Below are 24,285 nucleotides of genomic sequence, written 5' to 3' on the forward strand. Positions count from 1 at the left end.
ATCCCTTTGCATCCTTCTCCTCCCTCCTGCATCTCGCGAGAGGGACAAGAAGTCCTATGATGGCTGTCAGGTGGGGATTAAGGAGGTGTATGCACAGTCAGATAGACCACAATTACACAATGGCCACTTTCAAGGAGGATGCCAGGAGAACTCTCTGCCCGGCCAGCCATTCAATGTGTAGCCCGAAGGCTGCAATGAGCTACTGTTATCAAACCCCCCCCCCCCCCCCCCACCCGCTATCCCATGTGCAGTCCCTGTCATTTGGTTATAAATCAGCTCCTAGGTGAACAGGAGTGGAGGGACAGTGAATGAGTAAGGAAAAGTGTGTGTTTGATGGCTTTATGTGTGTAAGCGGTGCTGCTACTGACAGCATTATTTGTATAAGTGACACTACTATTGGGGGCATTACGCATAAGGGCCACTGTTACTGTGCACGTTATGTGTATAAGCAGCACTACTACTGGGTCATTATGTGTAGAAGAGGTACTACTTCTACTACAAGCATTATACACCCAAAAACCTATGATATAGCTGCATATGTGAATGGGGTATTACTGGTTCACTTATACACTTCACAACTTAAAGTCTAAATAAGGACTTTTATAATTAACAGTATAATATAATTGTTAAAAATCTATAAAAAATATTTGAAAAATAAAAAAGTTATAAATGATCCTGTTACTACTACCCTGCTATAACAATCACAAAAATTATATTTATACTTATACCAATGTGATACATGATAAATAGGTTTCCCACGATTAAGCAAGTTCTGTGTATTTGGTGAAGTAATAATATGTTTTATGTTTCACTTTTTACCCTTGGCTAATATGTATGTCCCTTATGTAGGTTTGCCATATCATCTCTGCAGGGCTGCCACTAGAAAGTGTGGTGCTTGGAACGGATTTCAAGTCTGGGCCCCCTAACTTACCCTTCCAGTTCTTCTGGTCCCTCTTCTGCTGCGCTGCCCCAGCCAGCAAACTCTTTTCCTCCACCTCCGGAGTCCGTACACTGGTGGCCATTTAAAATATGGCGCTGACTTGTAAGCCAATCAGGGATTGCGGCCTGGCAGTCAATTAGAGCGGCTATTGGTATTCGAGCTCTGATTGGTACCCCATTTTAAATGGCCGCCAGCGTCTGGAGGTAAAGGAGAAGCCTGCACGGGAGCAGTGGGCTTCAGCGGGGCAGCTCAGCGGAGGCAGTTGGGAGTTGCAGTGGGCGGAATAAGTGGCCGAGCCCTTCACTCTCTGTCAAAGTGGCTGGGCCCGGGACAGCTGTGCCTTCAGCAACCCCCTGATGGTGGCCCTGCATCCCTATAATTCAGGACACATGTATTATCTGCGGTTGGCTGATTTTCATGTCTGCATTTCACCTAGTTTTGATCAGCCACCGAACTTGTGTAATTCACAGGTATTAAGGGATGATATGTCAAGACTACATATGGGGGTGTAATTCAGACCTGATTGCAAGACCGCAATTCATACGGTGGGTGATTATCAATGAACTGCGCTGTGATGCCCATCAATGATGAACTACTGCTACTTTTTCTGATTGCTGGCCGTCCGCAAGGTGATTGACAGTAAGTTGGTGTCTGGGGGCAATATGTGGACGTTTAGTGGGAGTGCTAAGAAAAACACAGGCAAGCCCCCCCCCCCCCAAAAAAAAACCCCACAAAACTGCTAGTCATGCCTAGGAAAATTCTAGATGTGCCTAAGCATTTTAGAGGAGGTTGTGTGACATTAGCAACAGGCCGGATATGCAGGTTTTCATCGCAGTGCCGATTAAGTCTCTGTCTACTCCGGCTCTGCGATGAGTTGTGCCCAGTGTAAAAATCATTCAATGCTGAGCGGCTTGTGATAGGATTCGGACATACAGTAATCGCATGGCTGTTATTTCTACTTTTAGAGATCCATATAATCAGGACAATTTATTTTGAAATGTCAAAGAAAAACATTGTCTTAACTCAAAAGAAAGCTGTGGTGAAAGAGAGAGACTTGTTGCACAGGATTCTCACAGACTGACCTGTCCGTACCCCAGTGACAGAACACAAGCAATAGCTGTAAGAATGTCTCTGAAGAAAAGAAGAATTCCTATAATTTCTTTAGCCAATCACTTACCTTTCATTTGTTTAAATCAGTTTTTCAATTTCTGCCATTACTGTCCAGGTTTTAAATCCATCCATGCTTGAGTCCAGACGATTAAATGTAATTGCCCGAGGTATTAAGCAGTGGTCACTCTAGGGGGGTGGGGCTGCAGCACGATTCAAAATTCAAAAAGGGGAGAGACACCAACTGCAATTGAGTCAGTTTACAATGGTAGTTGTTGGCGGTGTGCCTCCGCTATTTGAATTTTTAACTGTGTGCAGCCCCACCTCTAGAGTCTCCCCTTGTACTAAGTCACCTGTACTTAAGCATGGATATCCTTAAAACCTGCTCTGTGATAGTGGTATTTGGGAAACTTTAGTTTAAATGTTTAACCTCTCACTTTGGTATATTCTAAAACAAAAAATCCAAATGACTATCTAGATGTGTTATCTAAGTTTATAGATGACGGAGCCAGCATGCTGCCTGTGTTATTATAAATACGAACTTGCACACAGCACAGCATAATTACCTCCCGTGCTAATTACTTTGGCTGCCTGTGTCTGTCTACCAGAGAGAAGATTGTATCGCTGTTGTGTAGATGCTGGAGTTAGGGAAAGGTGCTGGCATGCAGCTACACTAGAACGTTGCCTACATACTGCTTTGGTAATTACACCCTCGAGGGACACAATTTCATATAATGGGTTTGGCACTTGCTGTCAATCACCATAATGTGGTTTCAGTGGAAAAGCAGTGTATCACTGCAGGAGAGATCTGTAGCATATTGCATGATCCCAATCATTTTTCATACACAATTGTGAAATTTGCTTTCCTCTACCTTGGGGCATCTCATTTCCATATATAAAGCTGGCTTTAATTCTTCTCACTTTTAGACAATACTACAGCCCAGTAATACCACTCACCTGCATCTACAAAACTAGGATTTTCTTCCTAACAAACATTAAAACATAGATTCCCCCAAGCAGCATCATAGTAAAGTCTTACAAATATATTTACACAAATCGTCTTTTTTTTTTCAATTCACCATTCACTCCATTTTATTTCAAACTAATTATCATACGTTCCTTTATTTTATTTATCGTGTGCCAATAAACTGTGGACAATAAGGGTTCATTTACTTAGGTGGGAGTTCTATTGAAAATGGGAATTCGCCCATAGCAACCAATCAGATTCTAATTCTTATTTATTTAGCAACTTCTATAAGACAATATATCGAATCTGATTGGTTGCCCATAGCAACATCCCAACTTCAATAAATTACTAATATTCCCATCTTAGTAAATATACCCCAATGACTGTAAACATGTAAGTCAATTCAAATCAGTCACCATAAGCACACCATCCACGTCCGATATCCCTGTACCCTAGTTGAAAGATGCAGAAGAGAAGTTAAAAGCTACTCAGCGCAGGGAGGTGCAGCTGGTGCTGTTGCCTGGGGTAATGTTTTTTGGGGGAAGATAAAGAAGAAGTCAAACAAGCTGTAACAGCGGTTAGGAAGTAAGGAAAAATGAGTTGGCACTGTGTGACATCTATGGGGCTGAAGATGTACTAAGCTTCAAAAAGTTATGAAGTGAGGGGGAGGGGGTATTATGACATGTAGTGTACACTTAGGTAGACAATCTGTGACTTATAGGGCCTTATACTCTTTCTGAGAAAATCCTTCTTAGATGGACAAAACCATGTGCACTGCAGGTGGGGCAGATGTTACTTGTGAGAATTAGATTTGAGTGGGGTTTTACTTCAAAGTGAGATCTATATTGCAGTGTAAACGTAAAGCAGCCAGTATTTACCATGCACAGAAACAAAATAACTCACCCAAATCTAATTTTCTCTGCACATGTAACATCTGCCCCCCTGCAGTGCACATGGTTTTGTCCATCTAAGAAGGATATTGTCAGAAAGAGTGAACTAGAATAAGGCCCATAGTGACTGAGGGGCTCTCTGTAACTAGTAGTGTACAAGGGTGGTGCACTCTGTGACATGTAGTGTACTGTGGAGCACTCTATAATATATAGTGATTGTGGTATACACCCTGACAAGTAGTGACTGAGACACTCTGTGACATGCAGTGTCCTGGAGACACATCCACTGCCAAAGAGGCCATAATATGATGGGAAAAAAATAAGTGTCGATGGTGTGGCCAAACCGGTCTTCAAGATCTTATTTTCCTGGGGGTGAATGACTATCCATAGCAGGACACTGAAAAAGGAAAGCTGTCCACTTGGCTGGTAATACCAGCAGATGAGCGGAGGTGACCGGTGATGATGTGGGAGTGCACTTCGGCGCACATTGTCGGGTCATATACACTGGAAGGCTATTGAGCTGAAAGCAGCTCAAACAACAAAACTGAGCCGTTTTCAGCTAAAAATCGCCAATAGTGAATCTCAAGGACGGCTTTGGCCACCCTTGGTGTGCGCGATGGTGGTGTACCAAGAACCATTGGTGGTGCTACAGTGCAGAGACACTGAAAGTAGCCATTCCAGGGCTTGCAGATTTAAACACATGCTTGTACACCACAGGATAGATGAGACTAACATATGCATATTATAACTGGTGAGAGTGACAATAGCAGATTATAAAGCGGACATATTATTAGTAACTCATCTGAAAGTCTATCGATGGATACATTTTACTAGTGTTTTTCCCATTGTACATCACAAGGGGGAGCGGCCCACACCCAACTGTTACCCTTCCAGCAGGACCAGACTATCTTGTGGGTCCCCTGGGGAAAAAAACAGTTGCACCCCCACCAATAAATTGTGTCATTGGGATAATAAATGTCCTTTCGGTTCAGAAGTTGATAAGTTCCATGAAATAAAAATGTATCTTTCATCAATCATGGATACCCAGTCATATGTACAGCCAAGAGTAGTGACTGTGATAGCACTGGTATTGGGGGAGCTGCAGCACCCACAAAACTCAGAGCTTGAGCCTATGCCTACTGCCCTCTTTTTGATTGGCCCAGTATGAGTTGTGCACTTATGGGTTTATGAGTTGAACACCTCTGTGCATACAGTAGCAGATGTTTGGAGGTGCAAATAGAAGCATAAATTGCTAGCATGGATGTCCTTGATTTGAGAGTTTGAGCAAATATGACAACTTACGCTGAATGATTTCATGCAGATTGACACGTGACAGATGTTTGAATGCACATTAAAAAACATGTTGTACAAAAATGGTTATCCAAAAAATGGAAATTGTAAATTCATGTATCTACAGCACACAGCGATTTGGAAGACCACAAGAGTTAAGTGACAGAAGATGTAATGTCTCTGGTAGGTTATACAGTGGTAGTACATTCCTGTGGGTGGAACTCATGATCTTCAGCAATGCTGATTAATATTGTGATGTGTAATTCCCTCAGGGTACATATTATATGGAAAAGAGAATTTAGAGATTTTTTAGACATACAGCAAGTTGTGAGTTCAACTCATTTAGCTGAACAAATCAAAGCAGCATAAAAGTATTAAACCAATATAGACATACTGTTGTTGCCAAGTACTAGTTCTCTCTGTATTCCTTATATGAGACATCTCTTTTCTCCCATAACCATCATTGAGCAGCAGGATTAAATCTTAATGCCCACAATGTACAGGCTTTTCCACTGGAGGATAATGAATGACATTGCTAATTAAGGTTTAGCAGTTCTGTACAGGTCTTTGACATCTGTACATATCAATCTGTAGTTGGAATGTAAACTTATGCTTGATCACAAAATAGAGACTCTTATAATCAATATTTCTGAGTCACACTTGGAAAATCACTGTGTAGATTTAGAGCAGGGGTAGTCAACTCCAGTCCTCGAGAGCTACCAACAGGTCACATTTTCCATCTCACTCAGCAGGTACACAGGTGCACTCATTACTGACTAACACATTTTAAAAGATCACAGGTGAACAGGGCCAGTGCTAGGGTGTTCGGCGCCCTCCTGCAAACTATAAATTTGTGCCCTCCCATACTTAACAAAGGGAAAGTGCACACCAGAGGCGCGCAAAAAAAAGGGTGTAGTCTCACAAGAATAGATGTAGACACACAATAGTATCCCCCATTACAAATTATGCCACATGGTAGCACAATCTTATTCACATTACACAACACGTAGTGCCCCTGATTCTTATAACACCACAGTTCCCTTGCAGTGCAGCATGTTTTTTCCATAAGAAAGAGAATTTGCTTTTGCAAATGAACCAAAATCAGGCCCAATGTCCGCAGGAGCAGCACTGCTTACAAACCATGCCCCTAGTAGCATTGGTGTCACTAACACATATATTGTCTGCAGTAGCAGCACCGCTTAAACGCATAATGCCCATAGTAGTAGCGCTGTTTACACACATAATACCCATAGTAGCAGCGTCATTTACATGCAAACTGTAATGCCTTCAGTAGCAGCTCCCTTTACACACATAATGCCCATAGTATTAGTGCTGTTTAGAAACATAATGCCCATAATAGTAGCACCTTTTACACATATTATGCCCACAGTAGCAGCGCCATTTACACGCATAATGCCCATTGTTGCAGTGGCACCTACACGCTTAATTCCCCAAGTAGCAGCGCCATTTACACATTTAATGTCCTCAGTAGCAGCACCATTTACACACATCTTGGCCGTTGCAGCAGCACCATTTCCATGCATAATGCCCATAGTAGCAGCGCCATTTGCATACATAATTCCCTCAGTATCAGTGCCATATACAAGCACAATGCCCAAATAAGCAGCTCCATTTACACCCATAATGTCAATAGTAGCAGCACTGCTAACACGCATAATGAGGGTGGTAATTCTAGTTGAATCACTCCACTGCGCGTTCGCACAGGGGTGCAATTTTTAGAGACTGCGTACGCGCAGAAGTATTTATGCGCATGTGCAGCCTCTGTGAGCGAGCGGTGATGGCAAATTGATTATTCGCCGGCCACTCACACACAGGGGGGGGGGGCAGGCCATAGTCGTGCCCATGGGAACGCTCTGCGTTTCATGGGCATTCCCATGGAAATTCTCCCATGACGCGGGTTCGGGAAATGGGCAGCTGATGTCAGCCGCCCACCCGCTTCCCGAACATGGCGCTAGCAGATGTAAGACAACAGAGAGTGTCTTACATCTGCGAGCACTTGCAAAATCATTCGATGGTCAGCGACCATCAAATGATTTTGCTCCCGCACACAAGGCTGTGAATGGATGTTTATGCAAAACATCCATTCGCATGCCTGCGGGGAAATTCGGCGTGCTAGGGTGGGCAGATGCTCCGGGCGGCGCTTAGAGGATCCACAAATTTTGCAGCTTTGCGGGTCATCCAGAATCAGGCCCAATGTTCCCAATAGCTGCACCTCTTCTACAAATAATGCCCCCCCCCCCCTCACACACACACACAACATAAACACACACTCATTCTCTCACTGATTGTCCCCACTTACTTAATAAAGCTGATTGGCTGCCAATGTCACACAGGAAACACTCTCCCATGTAGCTCCGCCCATTTTCTGGATTAGCCACGCCCACATGTCCAGTGTAGCTCCGCCCATTTTTGGGACCAGCGGCGCTAACTTTTTAATGTTTTTAAAGGGAGTGGGACTGGTGGGGGGATTTCCTAGCTGCTGGCGCTGCTGCCTGCCTGTCCTACGCTTTGACAGGCAGCAGCAGCCAGCAGAACAACTGAGCAGGGCAGAAATCAGCGGGGATGCAGAGCGGGGAGGGAGAGCGCCTCTTTAGCCTGGCGCCTCCCTGCTTTGCATCCCTCGCTGAGTGGGTAGCGCCGGCCCTGCAGGTGGAGCTAAATTCTTCACTTGTGATTACAGATGGAGCCTCCCTCATCTAGCCTGCCTATGTCCTGATAACGGAGTCACAGCATGCCTTGGTACAAGGTGGTGGAACTAGGCACACAGCATGGCGTATGGTGTTACCGGTGAGTGTAATACCAGCCATCATCCACCAGATGTTGCTTTTTAATCACCACCACACATGCATGAGATGTCCAATAGAATACTGTAGAGCCAGAATGACCATTGCACATGCGTGACGTCTCCAATGAACTACACTCTAGCGCAAGAACTACTTTACTGTTAAATAGATATTTCTCTCAGAAAATGCTATTGCGTAGGTTATGAATGTACTGTACTGTATATGGGCACTGCTGTACATGTGTCTCATTATGATATTTAAAAAACACAGCGGCTAGGGGGATAAAGCGAGCATAAAGTCACCGGACTGTACATAGCAGGCCAAACTCAAGCACAGAGTGAGTTAATAAAATGGCTAAAGAGTGTGAACCAGGGCTTCATAGAAGCCCACATCTATGGAGCAAGCAATGGCAACGTACATAGCAGGCCTGATTACAGCACCGAGCTGGTTCATAATATGGTTGCTGCCCGTGAACAAGCGCCTCGTGGAAGCCCACATCTATGAAGTGAGTCACAGATAAGGTTTTACATGTCTAAGGTCAATGCTGTAGGTGCGTCTCATTACATTAGTTAAAACACCCAGGGGCTGCTGACAAAGGCTCAGACACTGCAATGATCAACCCACAGCTCCAGTCCCCTACCCGCACAGCTGTCCAGGTTTAGGAACACCTGCTGTGCAACAGGGAGTAAAGCACCTGGCAGGAGCTGAGCCAGCCGAGTGCAGGATTGCTTACCAGAGGAAGCCAGAAACCCTGTGCAAGCTGGGCGAACAACTGAAGAGTATCCAACTCGTGGTTGTTTCCAATTACCAATGGCGTTGTCACATAAACTAGTAGTCCCTGAAAGCCAAGAGTCTAGTCTTTAGTATGGTACCAGTCTCCAACTGAGGCATGACAAAATCTCCATTTAGGTGCAACGATGAGGGGCACTCCATCTGTATGTGTCCACAAATACAGGATGTTTTCGGGATCTCAGTGCTCAGAACACTGTTAACAGCATCCTAATGGTCAGGCTCTCTACACCTTTTAGAAAATAATTCCAACCCTCCCTCCCGACCTGCAGCCTAAACCCTCTCCCCTTTAATGTAAAACCATAACCTCCCCTCAACCCCACCCCATGGGCTAACCCTCACCTTCCCCCCACTGCAGCCTAACCGTCTCTCTAGTGCCTAAACCTAACCCCCCTCACATGCCAAACCTAACCCTTACTATCAGGATACAGACAGACAGGATTTTGTGCCAGCACTGTGAGCGAAGTCAGATCCCGGTGCCGGTCTCATGACCAGTGTTAGTAGTCTAGTGTCGTTATTTCGATTGCCTGCATCCCAACCACCGTTATGCTAACCGGATCCCTACAAATACAGATGACAAGCTTGCAAGTGTCTTTTTAGTACAAAGCAAAGTATGTAATATATGTAAGATAGCACCGACACAAGTCATCAAAGTTGGTGGCTTGTTTCACTGATATCGTGCATATACTTTGCCACAATCAATGACAGAAAAGGTCTCTTTGGAATGTGTTAATTAATGCATTTCTTACCTGGCTTGCGGGAGTATGGCCAACCACTGCTTCATATGGTGGGGGCAGTTCAGATGGGTATAAAATACCAGGGCTGTTTATGGACACTTCGTACAAAGCACTGAAGGGGGAGTGTGGGAAGTCCAGGTGAAGACCTCTGAGGAGAAAAACCACCATCATTACGTAGTAAAGAAATATCCTTCACAATAGATTAAACTTAATAACACACACTCCGACTAGTGCAGATAAAGTACATTTAACGGTGTTCTAAATCACCACATTTATCACTTCATAATTCCACTTTTACTATCTAAACGCACCCAGCATTCAAGAGCTTAATTTATCAGAACCATCATTTGCTACCCAATAGTTTTCCCTAAACACAACTTTAAAATGTTTAATTTCCAGGAAAGGACATATACTATACTATATGCCCACATTTAAATAATGTCAATCATTGGGTTAGTTATGTCTTTGTTATGCAGGTAGACTAACGACAACCTTCACACAGTTCTCTAAAGTCAAGGAAGAGTAATGGAAGCCTGATATGATAATCTGAATTATGGACATCAATGTCTTTTCTATTGGCTGCTTGTATTTGCACAAACTACATGTTACAGCATAATGTGTGTTCACTGCCGCTGAAAGGGGGGGGGGGGGTGTATTAATTACCCAGGCCTGTCTTTTTCAGAAGAGGACATTAGTCTACGGGCTACAAATCGCTGAAGAGAGACCTTTAGCTCACTCTCCAGCAATGTGTGCCCCATTGTACATGTACTGTATTAACACTACAAATAACGAATTTTTGGCTATGATAAACAAACAGTGAAATGTATTGACACCGAGGTGTTCCTACAACAAGTGCAGTGGAAGCCCATGTGTGTGCCAAAGGTGTCTAGTCTTGTGGGAAGGGGTTTGGCCTTGAAGCTGAATCCTTTTTTATTGTTTCAGGGGTCTGGGAGATGGCAGGCAGCCCCCAAACAGAGCTGTGCTGCACAGCAGGCTCTAACACTGTGACAGGAGCTTGGTGCTGCATGTAATGTACAGGGCAGCACCTGGCTTCTGACAGTGAGCAGGAGCCAGGTGCGCCCACTCACCCCCTTGTGACACCACTGTATTGCCAGGATAACCTCCTATCAGATGTTCCGTCCTAGCATGACTTTAGTGGTAAACTGCACCACTAAAACATCTGTTATCATGGCAAAAAGCCGTTAGTGTGTTAAGATATGGAGCAAATAAGCGATGAATAATAACTTCTCATCTATAATTGTAAGGGTACAGATTAGCTGCCACGGAAGTCACGGTAGGATGACTTGCTCGTAGCCTATGAAGGTACTGTAACTGACAAAGCCCCCTTATGCACAAATCACAATTACTGGGAGATTCACATTTAAAAAAAAAAAAAAATTCAATAAAACTTTTTTTAAAGTGCTTCAGAAAGTTTGTATACATTTCAAATGACCTTTATAGACTAAAGCCCAAACAGACAAGGCGATCCCCACCAACACCGATATTGGCAGCGGTGGGGTGCTGGCATTGGCAAGTGCATACACACTTGCCAATGCTGGTGGGGAAGGGTCGATGGGGGGGGGGGGGGGGGGGGGGGGGCATGCTGCAGCTGCAAGTGCAGAATGGCCATTGTTAATGAGGATCGCCCTCATCTGTACACGTAGTACAAGGGAGGGGGTATCAATGATGCACAATAGCACATTGTTAAAGACATTGCGTGTACACACTAGACAAGGTAGTAAAATATATCTTGTCTACTGTGTATGGGGCTTGTGGATAAACATTTTTTTTGAAGTATATACAGTACCAGTCGAAAGTTTGGACACACCTTCTTATTCAATGATTTTTGTTTATTTAAAATATTTTGTACATTGTAGATTAATACCGAAGACATCAAAACTATGTAAGGACACATATGGAATTATGTTGTAAGCAAAAAAGTGTTACACAAATCAAAATATTTTTTATATTTTATATTCCTCAAAAACCTAAAACCACTTGAGATGGTTTGGAATGAGTTGGGCCGCAGTGAAGGAAAAGCAGCCAACAAGTACTCAGCCCCTCTGGGAACTCCTTCAAGTCTGTTGGAAAACCATTCCAGCAGACTACCTCATGAAACTGATTGAGAGAATGCCAAGAGCATGCAAAGCGGTCATCAAAGCAAAAGGGGGCTACTTTCTGGAATCTAAAATCTAAAAAATACTTTGATTTGTTTAACACTTTTTTCTTTAAAACATAATTCCATATGTGTTCTTTCATAATTTTGATGTTTTCAATATTAATCTACTATACAATGTACAAATTTAATGACTGGTACTGTGGATTAAGGCCCTTATTCTGATCGGTGCGGCCCGATCAGAATATGCGGCCGCAACCGTGCAGGCGAATCCCCGCCTTCCATACGGATCGCCACCTGCCGTCCGTACGCGGATATGTGGCGATCCGCATGAAATTGGACGGGGATACGCCTCCTCCGTCTTGGGAGCAGCCCCTGCATTCGATGGTCGCCGAACATCGAATGCAGGGCCGCACGCTCCACCAGGTCCCGCCACACAAGACCACACGGACACTTGTCCGTGTGAAATCATGTATGGGGGCGGGCAGCTGACATCCGGCGATGTCAGATGCCCGCCCCGTACCCACGCGTCACGGCCTCATTACCATGCATACGCCCCGCGTTTGCATGGGAACGCCCATGAAACGCGGGGCGTATGCATAGGGTAATGAGGCTAAGTAGCCCCTCACGCCCCTCTACGCCCCCTGTGCGGCGTATAAAGAATCCATGCGGCGAAATCGCCTGCACATGCACAGAGTGACCTCTGCACATGCGCAGACGATCAACATCGGCGGTCCATCCGCATGCGGGAATATCCGCACCGATCAGAATAAGGGCCTTAGTGTGTATTAAATACTGTGGATTAAGTTGTGGATTAAGCACAAAACTGGTAAAAATGCCCAATTACAGAATTCGGAAATTTTTAATATAAAAAAAAAAGTTCTTTGATAAATGTCTCCCTTTCATATTCAGACTATGATTTATTTTCTAAAATAATCAATATATTGATTTTAATACTCACATGTGAAAAATTATAATATCACGCCTTTTAACAGTAATGAACTTTAAGGTTGCTATGACTTTTTTAAAACAACCACAATTATTTGACCTAAAAATCACTTTAAACATGTTTATCTGAGCAGAGAGAGGTCCTATTCACCTTTGCACTTCCATAACGGGTGTACAGGTATATTCAGGAGGATAGTATGGAGGAGGTGGAATAGGTGGAATAAACTCATCAAAATCCAATGTCTGATGAAGAATCGTTCCGTGGGCCATCATGCAGTCCATGTTGGATGTGTGTCCTCTGTACGGTAAAAACTGAAAGCAAATGAAGACAGAACATGAAGATGCAACATAGTGAAAGTGCTTTATTATGTAAATAGTGTGCTAATAATCGGCCAAAAGTAATAACCTCCAAGTTCAGAGGCTGTGCGGGATGCCGGATGAACTCTGAAGTTTTTATACAGGGGCAATCATTAACAAGGCAAAACCATGCATTTACAAGGCAAACCCATGCTGCATTTACAAGACAATGCATGGTTTTGCCTTATTTAAAAAAAACTTCACTTTGTAAGGCTTCCCGACCAGCCGCCTAAGTTGGAGGCTATTATATCTGGTCACATGTGTGCACTTCCAATGTCCTTTATTGTTTAAAACAAAGTGGATAGTTCAACACCTGGCCAACCTGTGCCTCTCTAGCTGTTGTAAAACTACGTCCCAGGACACTAATCAGCTGGGAAAGCATGCTGGGACTTGTAGTTCCACAACAGCTGGTGAGCTGCAGGTTTGCCAGGACTGGCATAGTTGATGGAAACATATTAATTACATTTGCGTTAAAAACATGTATACAGCTCCATTGGCATTTTTCATATTTTTTTTCTATGAGATCAAAATGTCTTTTTTTAACTTTGGTCATCCGAAAATTCTACACAGTTTCAACTAATAAAAATATTAACCGTTAAGCTCTTTCTTTTTTAAAGTACATATAATAAACAGACATTTGGGGAAATATACTGCAAGTTTAAAAGCAGAAAGTGAAATACAGTATGCATGGGAGGAAATAATTTACATGTGAATTTTTTTTTCCATTTACAGTATTTCGTGCAATTTAATTCATATACTCCTTCACGCTCTTATTTTGTGCATGCACTCACGGGAAGCCTCATTTTTGTGTCAAAGTTTTTCATATATGAATCTTTGGGAAATCCCAAAAAGCCCAATACAGTTGCTAAAGCATGTTGGAAGGTGTTGAATATTTTATGCCTCATCAAACTTACTGATGAAACACCCGTGAATTTATATCCTACTTACCACGTTCAGCCAGATCTGAATGGTATACGGTCACTAGGTTGACAAGAGGAAGGTCAAAATACATTGGGTCGACCACTAAAGGTTGACATGGGGAAGGTCGACAGTCAAGCGTTTAACATGGTTTTTTTTTCGAGGCGACGTGCCAATAGGCGGTATTTCATGCCCTATGCTTATTAGGCCATGGGCCATGATGCCTTTTAGGAAAAGTCTGGCCGATATGGAAGAGTAGGTGAGCATGAATAATATATCTGTCTGTCTGCAGAAACATAATAAATTGAGATATGTTTTTTTAATGCTGTCTTGGTCTGGAACAGACAACTTTAAAATGTTGAAAAAATGTGCATATCATCTGCTGAAAGTAAGAAATTAATACTCCAAATGTCTTTAAAATCTGTTTATGATTTGAGTTATTATACACTGAATCCAACGTATTTTAAGAATAAATTTGCATTGTTTAAAAGAAATGGCTTATTTTAGAAATGTAAAGTTGTATCACAATATGAAACAGGAGCTGTCACCAGCGCTAGGGCTCATTTTTGGTTCTGCTGTACATCCAGGGCCGGATTAATGGGGGGCCCAGGGGGATGGTCACACCCCTGGGCCCCCCCCCCCCCCCCCGTGGCAAGTGTGCAGTGCATTACTGGGAGTTAACTAAGTCCCATGAGACATTGCACAAGAGGTCAGAGGCTGAGAGGCTTGTGCTGAGCTCTGATCTCGTTATGGGCAGGGGCGGATCCAGACTTTTCTTCTAGGGGGGGGGGGGGGCATTTTACAGTTTAATTTTGCCCCTCCCCCATCCAGTCTGACTCATCCCCTTCCAAATCCCTGACCCACAACTTTTAGAACAGTTGCACTTAACCAGAGCTAGGCAGATCCCGGAGATGCCCCCCCATACAATACACTGAGCACAGCAGTCAGCCTCCCGGTGATGAAAAGCTTGTTGACACTCGTCGCACAGGGCTGGATGCTCCGGATCGTCGGGAACTCGTGTGCTGCAGCTTTCTAGCTGACACCCAGCCACTGACACTCACTGGCCGCTCCGGGCTCTCGGGAGCTTGTGTGCTGCAGTTGTCTGGCTGACACCCAGCCAGCCCCGTTGATGTGCTGCTGCTTCCTGGCTGACTCTCTGCACGGGGGTGACTGCTCCGGGCCACCTGTGAACTCGTGTGCTGTACAGACTTTCAGGGGCAAATATAGACTTCCTAGGGAAGGCGATTGCCCACTTCGCCCCCCTCTGTATCCGCGCCTGGTTATGGGAGGATTTTTAATCAGAGGCAGTACTGTGAGACTATCAGCTCTCCTACTGAGCAAGGTACAGAGGGACAAAAGGGAGAGGGCCCCCCCCCCCCCGTCTAAAGTAACCTGGGCTGCCCGATGGCTTAATACGGTCCTGTGTACATCATAAAGGTTTCCATTAGCAAAGCCAATATAATTGCTAGCCATAACCTCAATGTTGGTCGAATGGCTTGTAAAACCCTAGGAACAATATTCATTAACAAGCAGATCCCCCTTTTTTCAGTTTCACCAAAACTACCCTTGGAGTTTTGGATTGCAGTTTTGACAAACCACTGTCACGTTTTTTGGTTTTTAGATATGTCTTTTTTTAGCCTGATATGCCTGTATTACTCGTACATATGCCTTGCGGTCTTGGAAAAAGGTTGATAGCCACTATGTGTAAGATGATAAGTCCTTGCGTAATATTCCAAAAATTGTTATTTCATTATTGGTTTCACTTTTTTATTTTTTTTATGTACAATGCAGCGTAATTCCCCCCAAATTTTGGCTGAATAGCAGATTCTGCATGCGATATGTGTGGATTGAAGCATTTAATGAAATTGCATGATAAACGCACTGTGAAAGCTTGTGTTGTAAGATGACAACGGAACATTGTCATAATGTGGAAAATATCTCTGTTGCCAAATAATTGAAATGTCCAATTAATGTTAGCTGAGTAACCAAATTTTAAATCTTTTCAGTTAAAAAAGAAAAGACACTCTCTGTCATTCCTTCTTTCATATCAGCACTGATATTATTAGTTCATTTAATCCACAGTCATTTACAGATGTAACAAATCTTATCATTCTAACTGGTAATATTGCAAATTAGCATTGTTTCCATTACACAGTATAAATGTAACTTAATTATCTATGCACCACTAGTCAGAATGACAGACCTCAATCTCTTGTATTTCAGCAAGCTCTGCAATGTGAAAGTCAAAGGAGGTGGAGGAGCAGCGCAAAGGCAATAACGCTAACAAACGCATTCAATTACATGGAAAAACAGGAGCCTAATGAGCCTGTTAGTAAATCAGCCGGTACATGATACTGCAGAGACTGCTTGAGAGATCAAACAAAGTATGATCCCTCTGACCCTGCTCCTTGTGCTCAGCAATGGAGAAAATCACAGCTAACGCCAATAGAAAACACGGTGTCTCTGTTTCTCCCATAGGCAAGGTTCTGCTGTCATGTCATTTTCACTGGTTCTCTAGCAAGCCGAGTCTTTAACTCTTGCCTCTAGATACAAGTGAGCTAATAATATTTGCTTAGGGCAGAATGATGTATTGTTCTTGAACCTCTGAATTCATGCGTGTGCTGTTGTCTGCTTGCATTACTGTGATCTACAGTCAGTCTTAAAAAAAAGGTAAATAGGGAAACTATTTCTAGACTAATTCCATATCTGGATGTTGCTATGTCTGCAGTCGCTGGACTGGAAATCTGAGACTATTTTTTTTTTTAAACAATAGTTTAAACTTTCTATTGAAGTTTAATAGAGATAGTAAGGATACAGAAAACGAAAAAATGGGAAGACGTGTAAATCACAAAAATCAAGGGTTACAGCTCAAGGAAATCTCATGTGTCCATGGAAACAGAGAAAAAATACAAAAAACAACTAAGTGCTGGTAAACATATTTTAGGGGGTATCCAATTTGATGAAAAGAAACTATTTTCCCTGATGTTTCTCTAAAGTATTTTTTTCTTTTCGACCTTTCCAATTACATCACCCCCCCCCAACAATTTATACCTAAAAAGAAGAAGCTTCAGGCTGAAGTACAAATGAAAGAATATAATCAGCAAGTAAGAATAGAAGAGAATACTTTATTTGTTATTAACAAAACACTGCGATCAATGCACTGTCAACAAAATTTTCATACAAGTACCTGCACAAAAAAACATTAATAGAACAATTCCCATTTCATTTCTTGTCATTTAGCATGCGAACAGCAGTTGGGAAAAAGCTGTTCAGCATGCGCTTTGTACGTGTCGGGACACTGCGGAACATTTTCGATGGCAAAATATCAAAGACCTCATAATTCAGATGACTGGGACCTGCTATGATACGATTTGCTTTCTTTAGCACTCAGTTATTATACAGATCACGGGTGCGCGGTAGAGACACCCCAATAAATTTACTTGCAGTTTTTATCACTCGGTCTACAGTTCCCAAAACATACTTGTAGATGATCCTACAGTATGTGAAATGCCTCTAATAATAGTCAAAAGATCTAGGGTCAAATGTAACAGGGTGTGAGTATCAGAGGTTTTGGGAGAGTTTTCATATTTCTTTAAAGCGGCAATCATTTGCACTGAAAAAAATAGGTTGATTTAGCCATGTAAATGATTGCTGCTTTAAAAAATAGGGAAACTCTCAAAAAACCTATTACATTTGGCCCCTAATCTTTTTAGTCAAAGGCTCAATTGCAAGTGCAAAAAGTAAAGGAATAAAGTATCCTACTATCACAGCTAAAATGCCACACAGTATCCAATGGCAGAACCAAATGTTCTTTAATATTAAGAACTCTGTGCATATTGTCTGGGACCTGCCTGCCTGACACAAACCCCACCTGGTCCAGTTTGAATACAGTGGGTAGATAAGGGCACAAATTTGTTAAATTCTGTTGTTAAATTATTTGGAGTGATGGGGCAGTAATTCTGTACAAACGTGGGAGAATTACCAGGCATGGAGAGGGAGACAATTTACCCCTTCAAAATTTCATTCAAGCTTGCCTATAGAGTGTAAGCTTGCAGCAGGACCCTCCTACCTCCAAGTCTGTCTGTTGTTACCCAGTTTGTTTTATCACTGTCTACAATTATAAAGCGCAACGGAATCTGCTGCGCTATATAAGAAACTGTAAATAAATAAAATTTAGGAACAGTTTAGTTTCTGAAGCTGCAGGAAACACAGGCTACAGCATCATTGTGAGATTACCTTTGTACATCATATAAAAATAACAGGGATGGCCATCTGGAAAGGGTGCTTTGTCTAGGGGCAAGGAGTCAGTAACTACCTCTATACCTCTTTTTGCAGTACAATTTTTTCCCCCACAATTCAAACAGTCTGGTTTAAATGCTTAAATTAAATGTAATTTTTTTATTTAAAAATGGTCTACATTGAATGTTGAACAATGTTAATGTAGTTATTTGAAAGTAGCTCACCATTGGAACTGCTACTAGCGCCAGGGCTGTTGAGCCTGACTAGACGTTGGACTTGAAAGGGTTAAAGGACCAGGGGAGCTGAGGGCACCAGGATTTAGTGATGGTGGAGAAAGAGCATACAAATAGTTATAACTATACGCTGCAGCAGGCAGCTGGGGTGGCGGGGTAGGGGCAGTTAGAATCGTCTATAAGGTTATACAAGCAGACAGTAGTAATTAGCAAATGTGTTAGCAATGTACACTGGATCAGTAACCCCCTCTCTCAATGATGCGGGAGAGTGATATTGAGCATGCACACCAGAATTTTTCTTTTAAACGATATCGCTAAGATGGGCCCGCCCATCTGAGTGATATATTTTTGAAACTCGTCTAGTGTGTAGGAAATTAAAACCCATGCAGTGCAAAGCAAAACATTTATTCGTTACAACTCAAAACCCTCACCTTAAATACTAGGCACCTGTGATTGTAACTGTGTACTGTAGCGGTACAATACAATCTTTCTTAGAAGCACACATCATTTTTTGCATAGTCTACACTAGTCATTGGTTTTAATATAACTCAAGTGGCTCTTATAGAATATACTTGGGCCTAAGTTTGCCCATGTCTGCTGAAGCACGGAGAATAATGTGCTATTACACAACACAGTATCCGCTTTTATCTTCCCTATTTCTGCAGTAATTACAGACAGCGATGACTGTAATTAAGGTCATTAGAGAAAGGTTAAGATTGTACTTTCCTCAAAATACCCAGTGATTTTAAATAATGGGTATTTAATTTAATGGGATACACGGGAAAAATGTGAGACCTCTTAGGGGGAATAATGGTTGAGATTTCTTTTTTAATCTATGCAGTAACTGTCTGCAACATAAAATGGTCCTATATGGACTGAGAAGGTGCGAGCCAAGCACTTATGTCTGTGGGTGTCCCTATTATGTGGGGGCTGGTGGTGATATTAATGTTATATTGAACGGATGGACTGCATTAATCTTTGTGATGACATTTATGAAATGTGCAGGCAGGTGGGAGTAATTAATATAATGTACTGACTCTTAATTAAAGGTGAGGGCTATCAATGTAAATGGTTGGTCAGGTTATTCTTAGGCTTTAGGGGCTATTATTACAGTGGGGGACTTTCAGTAAGTGTGCTATCAGTATCTATTTATATTGTTCAAAGCTCAGGAGGGGGAATAGGCCTATTTATTACATTAAATGGATTTGTCTTCAAATATAGGCTGATTACGAGGAAAAAAAACATATTTATTAAGCCATATTTAATGCATGCTCAATCGGATTCATATCAGGTGAATGACTTGGCCATTGCATAACATTCCACTTATTTGCCTTAAAAAACTCTTTGGTTGCTTTTGCAGTATGCTTCGGGTCATTGTCCATCTCCACTGTGAAGCGCCGTCTAATGATTTCTGAAGCATTTGACTGAATATGAGCAGATAATATTGCCCGAAACATTTCAGAATTCATCCTGTTGCTTTTGTCAGCAGTCACATTACGAATAAATACAAGGGAACCAGCTTTTTTTGACAGCCATACATGTCCACACCGTGACACTACTACCACCATGTTTCACTGATGAGGTGGTATGTTTTGGATCGTGAGAAGTTCCTTTCCTTCTCCATACTCTTCTCTTCCCATCACTCTGGTACAAGTTGATCTTTGTCTCATCTGTCCTTAGGATGTTGTTCCAGAACTGTAAAGGCTTTTTTTAGATGTTGTTTGGCAAACTCTAATCTGGTCTTCCTGTTTTTGAGGCTCACCAATGGTTTACATCTTTTGTTGAACCCTCTATATTCACTCTTGTGAAGTCTTCTCTTGATTTTTGACTTTGACACATATACACCTACCTCTTGGAGAGTGTTCTTGATCTGGCCAACTGTCGTGAAGGGGTTTTTCTTCACCAGGGAAGTAAATTTTTCTGTCATCCACCACAGTTGTTTTCCGTGGTCCTCCGGGTCCAAAACGTTGATTTGGCCACACCTTTTGTTTTTGCTAGCTCTCTGATGGATTTGTTAAAATTTTTCAGCCTAATGACAGCTTGCTTCACTGATAGTGACAGCTCTTTGGATCTCATATTGAAAGTCGACAGCAACAGATTCCAAATGCAAATGTCACACCTGGAATCAACTCCAGACCTTTTACCTGCTTAATTCCTAACAAAGGAATAGCCTACACCTGTCCATGAAATTGCTTTTGAGTCGATTGTCCCATTACAATTGGCCCCTTAAAAAGTGGGAGGCACATATAGAAACTGTTGTAATTCCTGATTTGGATCTAAATACCCTCAAATTAAAGCTGAAAGTCTGCAGTTAAAGCACATCTTGTTTAGTTAATTTCAAATCCATTGTGATAGTGAATAGAGCCCAAAATATGAGAAATGTGTCGATGTCCCAATATTTATGGACCTGACTGTATGGGTGAGATTTAATAGGATGAGAGATTCAGAAAGTGAGAGATTTGGTGAGAAATCTCCAGTTTTTTAAAGTGGCAATCATTTACACTGCAAAACCAGTTTGATTTTGCAGTGTAAATGATTGCCGCTTTAAAATAACTGGAGATTTCTCACCAAATCTCTCACTTTCTAAAACTCTCATCCTATTAAATCTCACCTAATGTGTCTATACAAGGCTTACAAGCTGCTGGAGTAAGATGCTAGCACAGTGCACGGCTAGTGTTTTTTCTTTTGTCATGCATATATTATGGTCAAGTGTGTCTTTTTCTTAAAGAAAAATTTGTTTTCCACACGAGAAATGGTTCATTTTCACACAGGTGTCCACAATTGTATTCAGAAACTCCCCTACATATACCCAAACATCATTAAGGACACCTATGAGGGTTTGAGAGATGGAAATTGTGCAGAGCTGTGTTGAGCTGGCTGTTTGTGACTTTGGTCGTTTGGAGGAGCTGCGCAGGAGGAGGTAGGCGGCTGTGTGCCAGATCCAGGTACCCCGATTACTGCATGCTTCACATAGCTATCGTGCTAGGCTGTACCTGGATTCCCTCTCTGATCAACAGGTTCTGTGGATGTTTCAGCTGAACAGCACTAACCTTTTGAACTTATATGAGCAGGTGAGAGATGATTTGGACCCTTATGGGGGTGCCAAATATGCAGTGTCTGGGCTGTAAAAATTAATGTGTGCCCTCTGCTTCTTGGCCACAGGCCTCATGGTCGTTGGGGGTCTCAGAAGCCACTTTCTCTAAGCATTTAAATCAAGTGTTACTTGCTTTCAAGAAGTTGGCGCGCATATATCAGATTCCCACGTTGTGAGTACGAGTAGCAGGACCTTAAGGTGGCTTTCTATCGGCTCTCAGCACTCCAAAAAATATGCTGGGAGCCATAGACTGCAGCCACATTGGGCTTCGGGCAGGACACGTCTACGTCAATCGGCGTGGGCGTCACTCTCTGAATTTGCATGTGATGCCAACCTCAAAATATGCACCACATCGCATCTCTTCGCACCTCACCACACCGCAATTATTGGGCACATTAGCGCATCCCATTGAATAATTGGTTTTGGGGGGAAAAATGTGATTTAAAAAAGTGTGATTTTGAAATGTTACTAAAACTTGCATCCTATTAAATGTCACCCAATATTTCACATTTGCAATTTAGTGCACACTTCTTTCCAACTCAGTATCATTTGTGTGACTATTTCTGAAAAGCAATTTGTTTTCTATTTGATTGGAATTTGCTGTCTTAAGCTCCATATACACGGAGCAATATATTGCTCAGTGTCCAGTTTTCATCAGCGACCAGAGATGGTCGCTGATAAAAATGAAACTCTGCCCGGGGGAAACAGCTGATCGCAGGAGCATGCTCCTCCAACCAGCGACCACCCCAGGGCTGGTCGCAGGAGCGCACTCCCGGCGACAGTCGCCCCTTACATGCGGGGATATGGTTTCTTCCCGACCATATCCCCAGTGATGAGTAGAATCGCCCTGTGTGTACGGGGCTTAACGGTTAAGAAATCTGTAATAATTATTTCTACTGTAAAATAAAACTGGAGAGTTAGCTGTAAGCAGGACCTTCATCATTATAATGCTTATCCTGTAAACCTGCTATTCCAAAATAGCAATGAAAAAAGGTCTGATAAACTGAATTCTCTTCATATGCACCCAGTATTCTCCCTTCCCCATGAGACTGAATTATTGCTTTTCATTTTCTTCTCTATTTTACATATCTTGTCACATCTTCTCCCAGGTGGCTATATCAGGAACATTATTCAGGCAAAAGCTTTTCAAAGCAGTCTTCAGGCTGCACTTTAAAGGTGACCTGTTAAGGTCTATCTATTGGGTAGAGCCGAAGGTCACCAGCCAGGGTGGTTTAATAAGCAGGAAGAAGAGGAGGTTAATCAAACCAAAAATCAAGGCATTTTATTCAGAATATTTATCAATGACTTGATAGGTGGAGAAAAAGAGTAAATCAACAACTAAAATTGCAATTCTTAGGTATCAAAAGAAATATAAAAAGATAATGTTATTCTGTAGAGGACATAAGAAAAGCAATAACCACACAGGAAAATGTATCACGGAAAATATGATTAAGTATGGTATACTCATTTTGTCAGAACATTATGAATACAGGGATGCTTACACCCAGTGCAGAACTACTGTTCACATTTTACATGAAAACGGACTTTTAGTTATTAAATGAGTCGCAAAATGAATAGAACTTATAGTCAAGACATTAGCAAGGTTCAAAACGGAAAGTGGATAAATCAATGGGGCCAGATGGGATACATCCAAGGATACTAAAAGAGCTTAAAGGGGAGCTGGTAAAACCATTAACAGAATTATTCAACCAGTCACTAGCTACTGGAGTAATCCCAGAGGACTGGAAACAAGCTGATGTAGTCCCACTGCACAAAAGTAGAAGCAAGGAAGAGGTAAGCCACTATCTACCAGTGAGCCTTACATCAGTAGTAGGGAAATTGATGGAAACACTCTTAAAACAATGGGTTGTAGAATATCTCAAAACCAGCAACTTACAGGATCTGAAACAGCATGGGTTTACTGGGGGAAGATCATGTCAAACAAATCTTATTGACTTTTTTGACTGGGTGATTAAAGTTTTAGATGTAGTTTATCTAGACTTTAGTAAGGCTTTTGACACATTCCCACATCGCATACTGTTAAATTAACTTGAAAGTTTGGGATTGGATTCTAAGATGGTTGAATGGATAAGATCTTGGTTGCAAGGCAGAAAACAGAAAGTTGTAGTAAACAGAGTACAGTCAAAGGAGGGAAAGGTTACAAATGGGGTACCCCAGGGATCTGTACTTGGACCAGTGCTTTTTAATATCGTTATTAGTGATATTGCAAATGGAATTGAGGGTAAAATGTGCCTTTTTGCAGATGACACAAAGATATGCAACAGGGTAGACTCACCAGGAGGAGTAAAAGCATGGTAACTACAGTTTAATGCCAAAAAATGCTAAATCATGCACTTGGGTCTCAAATATCCAAACACTAAATATAGAATAAATGGCACATAATGGAAACTGCTGAGGAAGAGAGGAATCTAGGTGTCACTATTTCAGGGGACTTAGAGGCAGGTAGACAATGTAGCAAAGCAATGAAGAAGGCAAGTCGGATGCTTTTTTGCATAGGGAGAGGAATCAGCAGTAGAAAGAAAGAAGTAATAATGCCACTGTATAGGTCATTGGTACGACCTCATCTAGGGTACTGGGTTCAGTTCTGGAGGCCATATCTCCAGAAGGAAGTAAATACATTACACTGTACAAAGAAGGGAAGCTAAAATGGTGCATGGCCTACAATACAAAACTTACCCAGAAAGACTAAAATATCTTAATATGTATAGTTTAGAGCAGAGAAGGGAAAGGGGGACATGAAACGTTTAAATATATCAAGGGTTTTAACAAGGTACACGTGGGAGACATTCTTCACACGAAGAGGAGCAACAGAACATGAGGACATGCACTGAAACT

The 24,285-nt window shown here is 42.2% G+C and overlaps 1 protein-coding gene across 1 annotated transcript in view; it reads right to left on the bottom strand.

The window, feature by feature from the left end:
- The window catches only part of ENTREP2 (endosomal transmembrane epsin interactor 2), a 703,761-nt gene that overhangs the window by 75,254 nt on the left and 604,222 nt on the right, over positions 1-24,285 (bottom strand). The window contains exons 6-7 of the mRNA XM_083183776.1: positions 12,740-12,900; positions 9,537-9,672 (exon numbers count right to left, since the gene is read on the bottom strand). Coding sequence (XP_083039902.1) covers positions 9,537-9,672; positions 12,740-12,900 — 297 coding nt within the window. The remainder of the gene's footprint in view (positions 1-9,536; positions 9,673-12,739; positions 12,901-24,285) is intronic.

The sequence above is a fragment of the Crinia signifera genome, chromosome 4 (genome assembly GCF_055691185.1).
Source record: "Crinia signifera chromosome 4, ASM5569118v1, whole genome shotgun sequence".
Taxonomy (NCBI): Eukaryota; Metazoa; Chordata; class Amphibia; order Anura; family Myobatrachidae; genus Crinia; species Crinia signifera.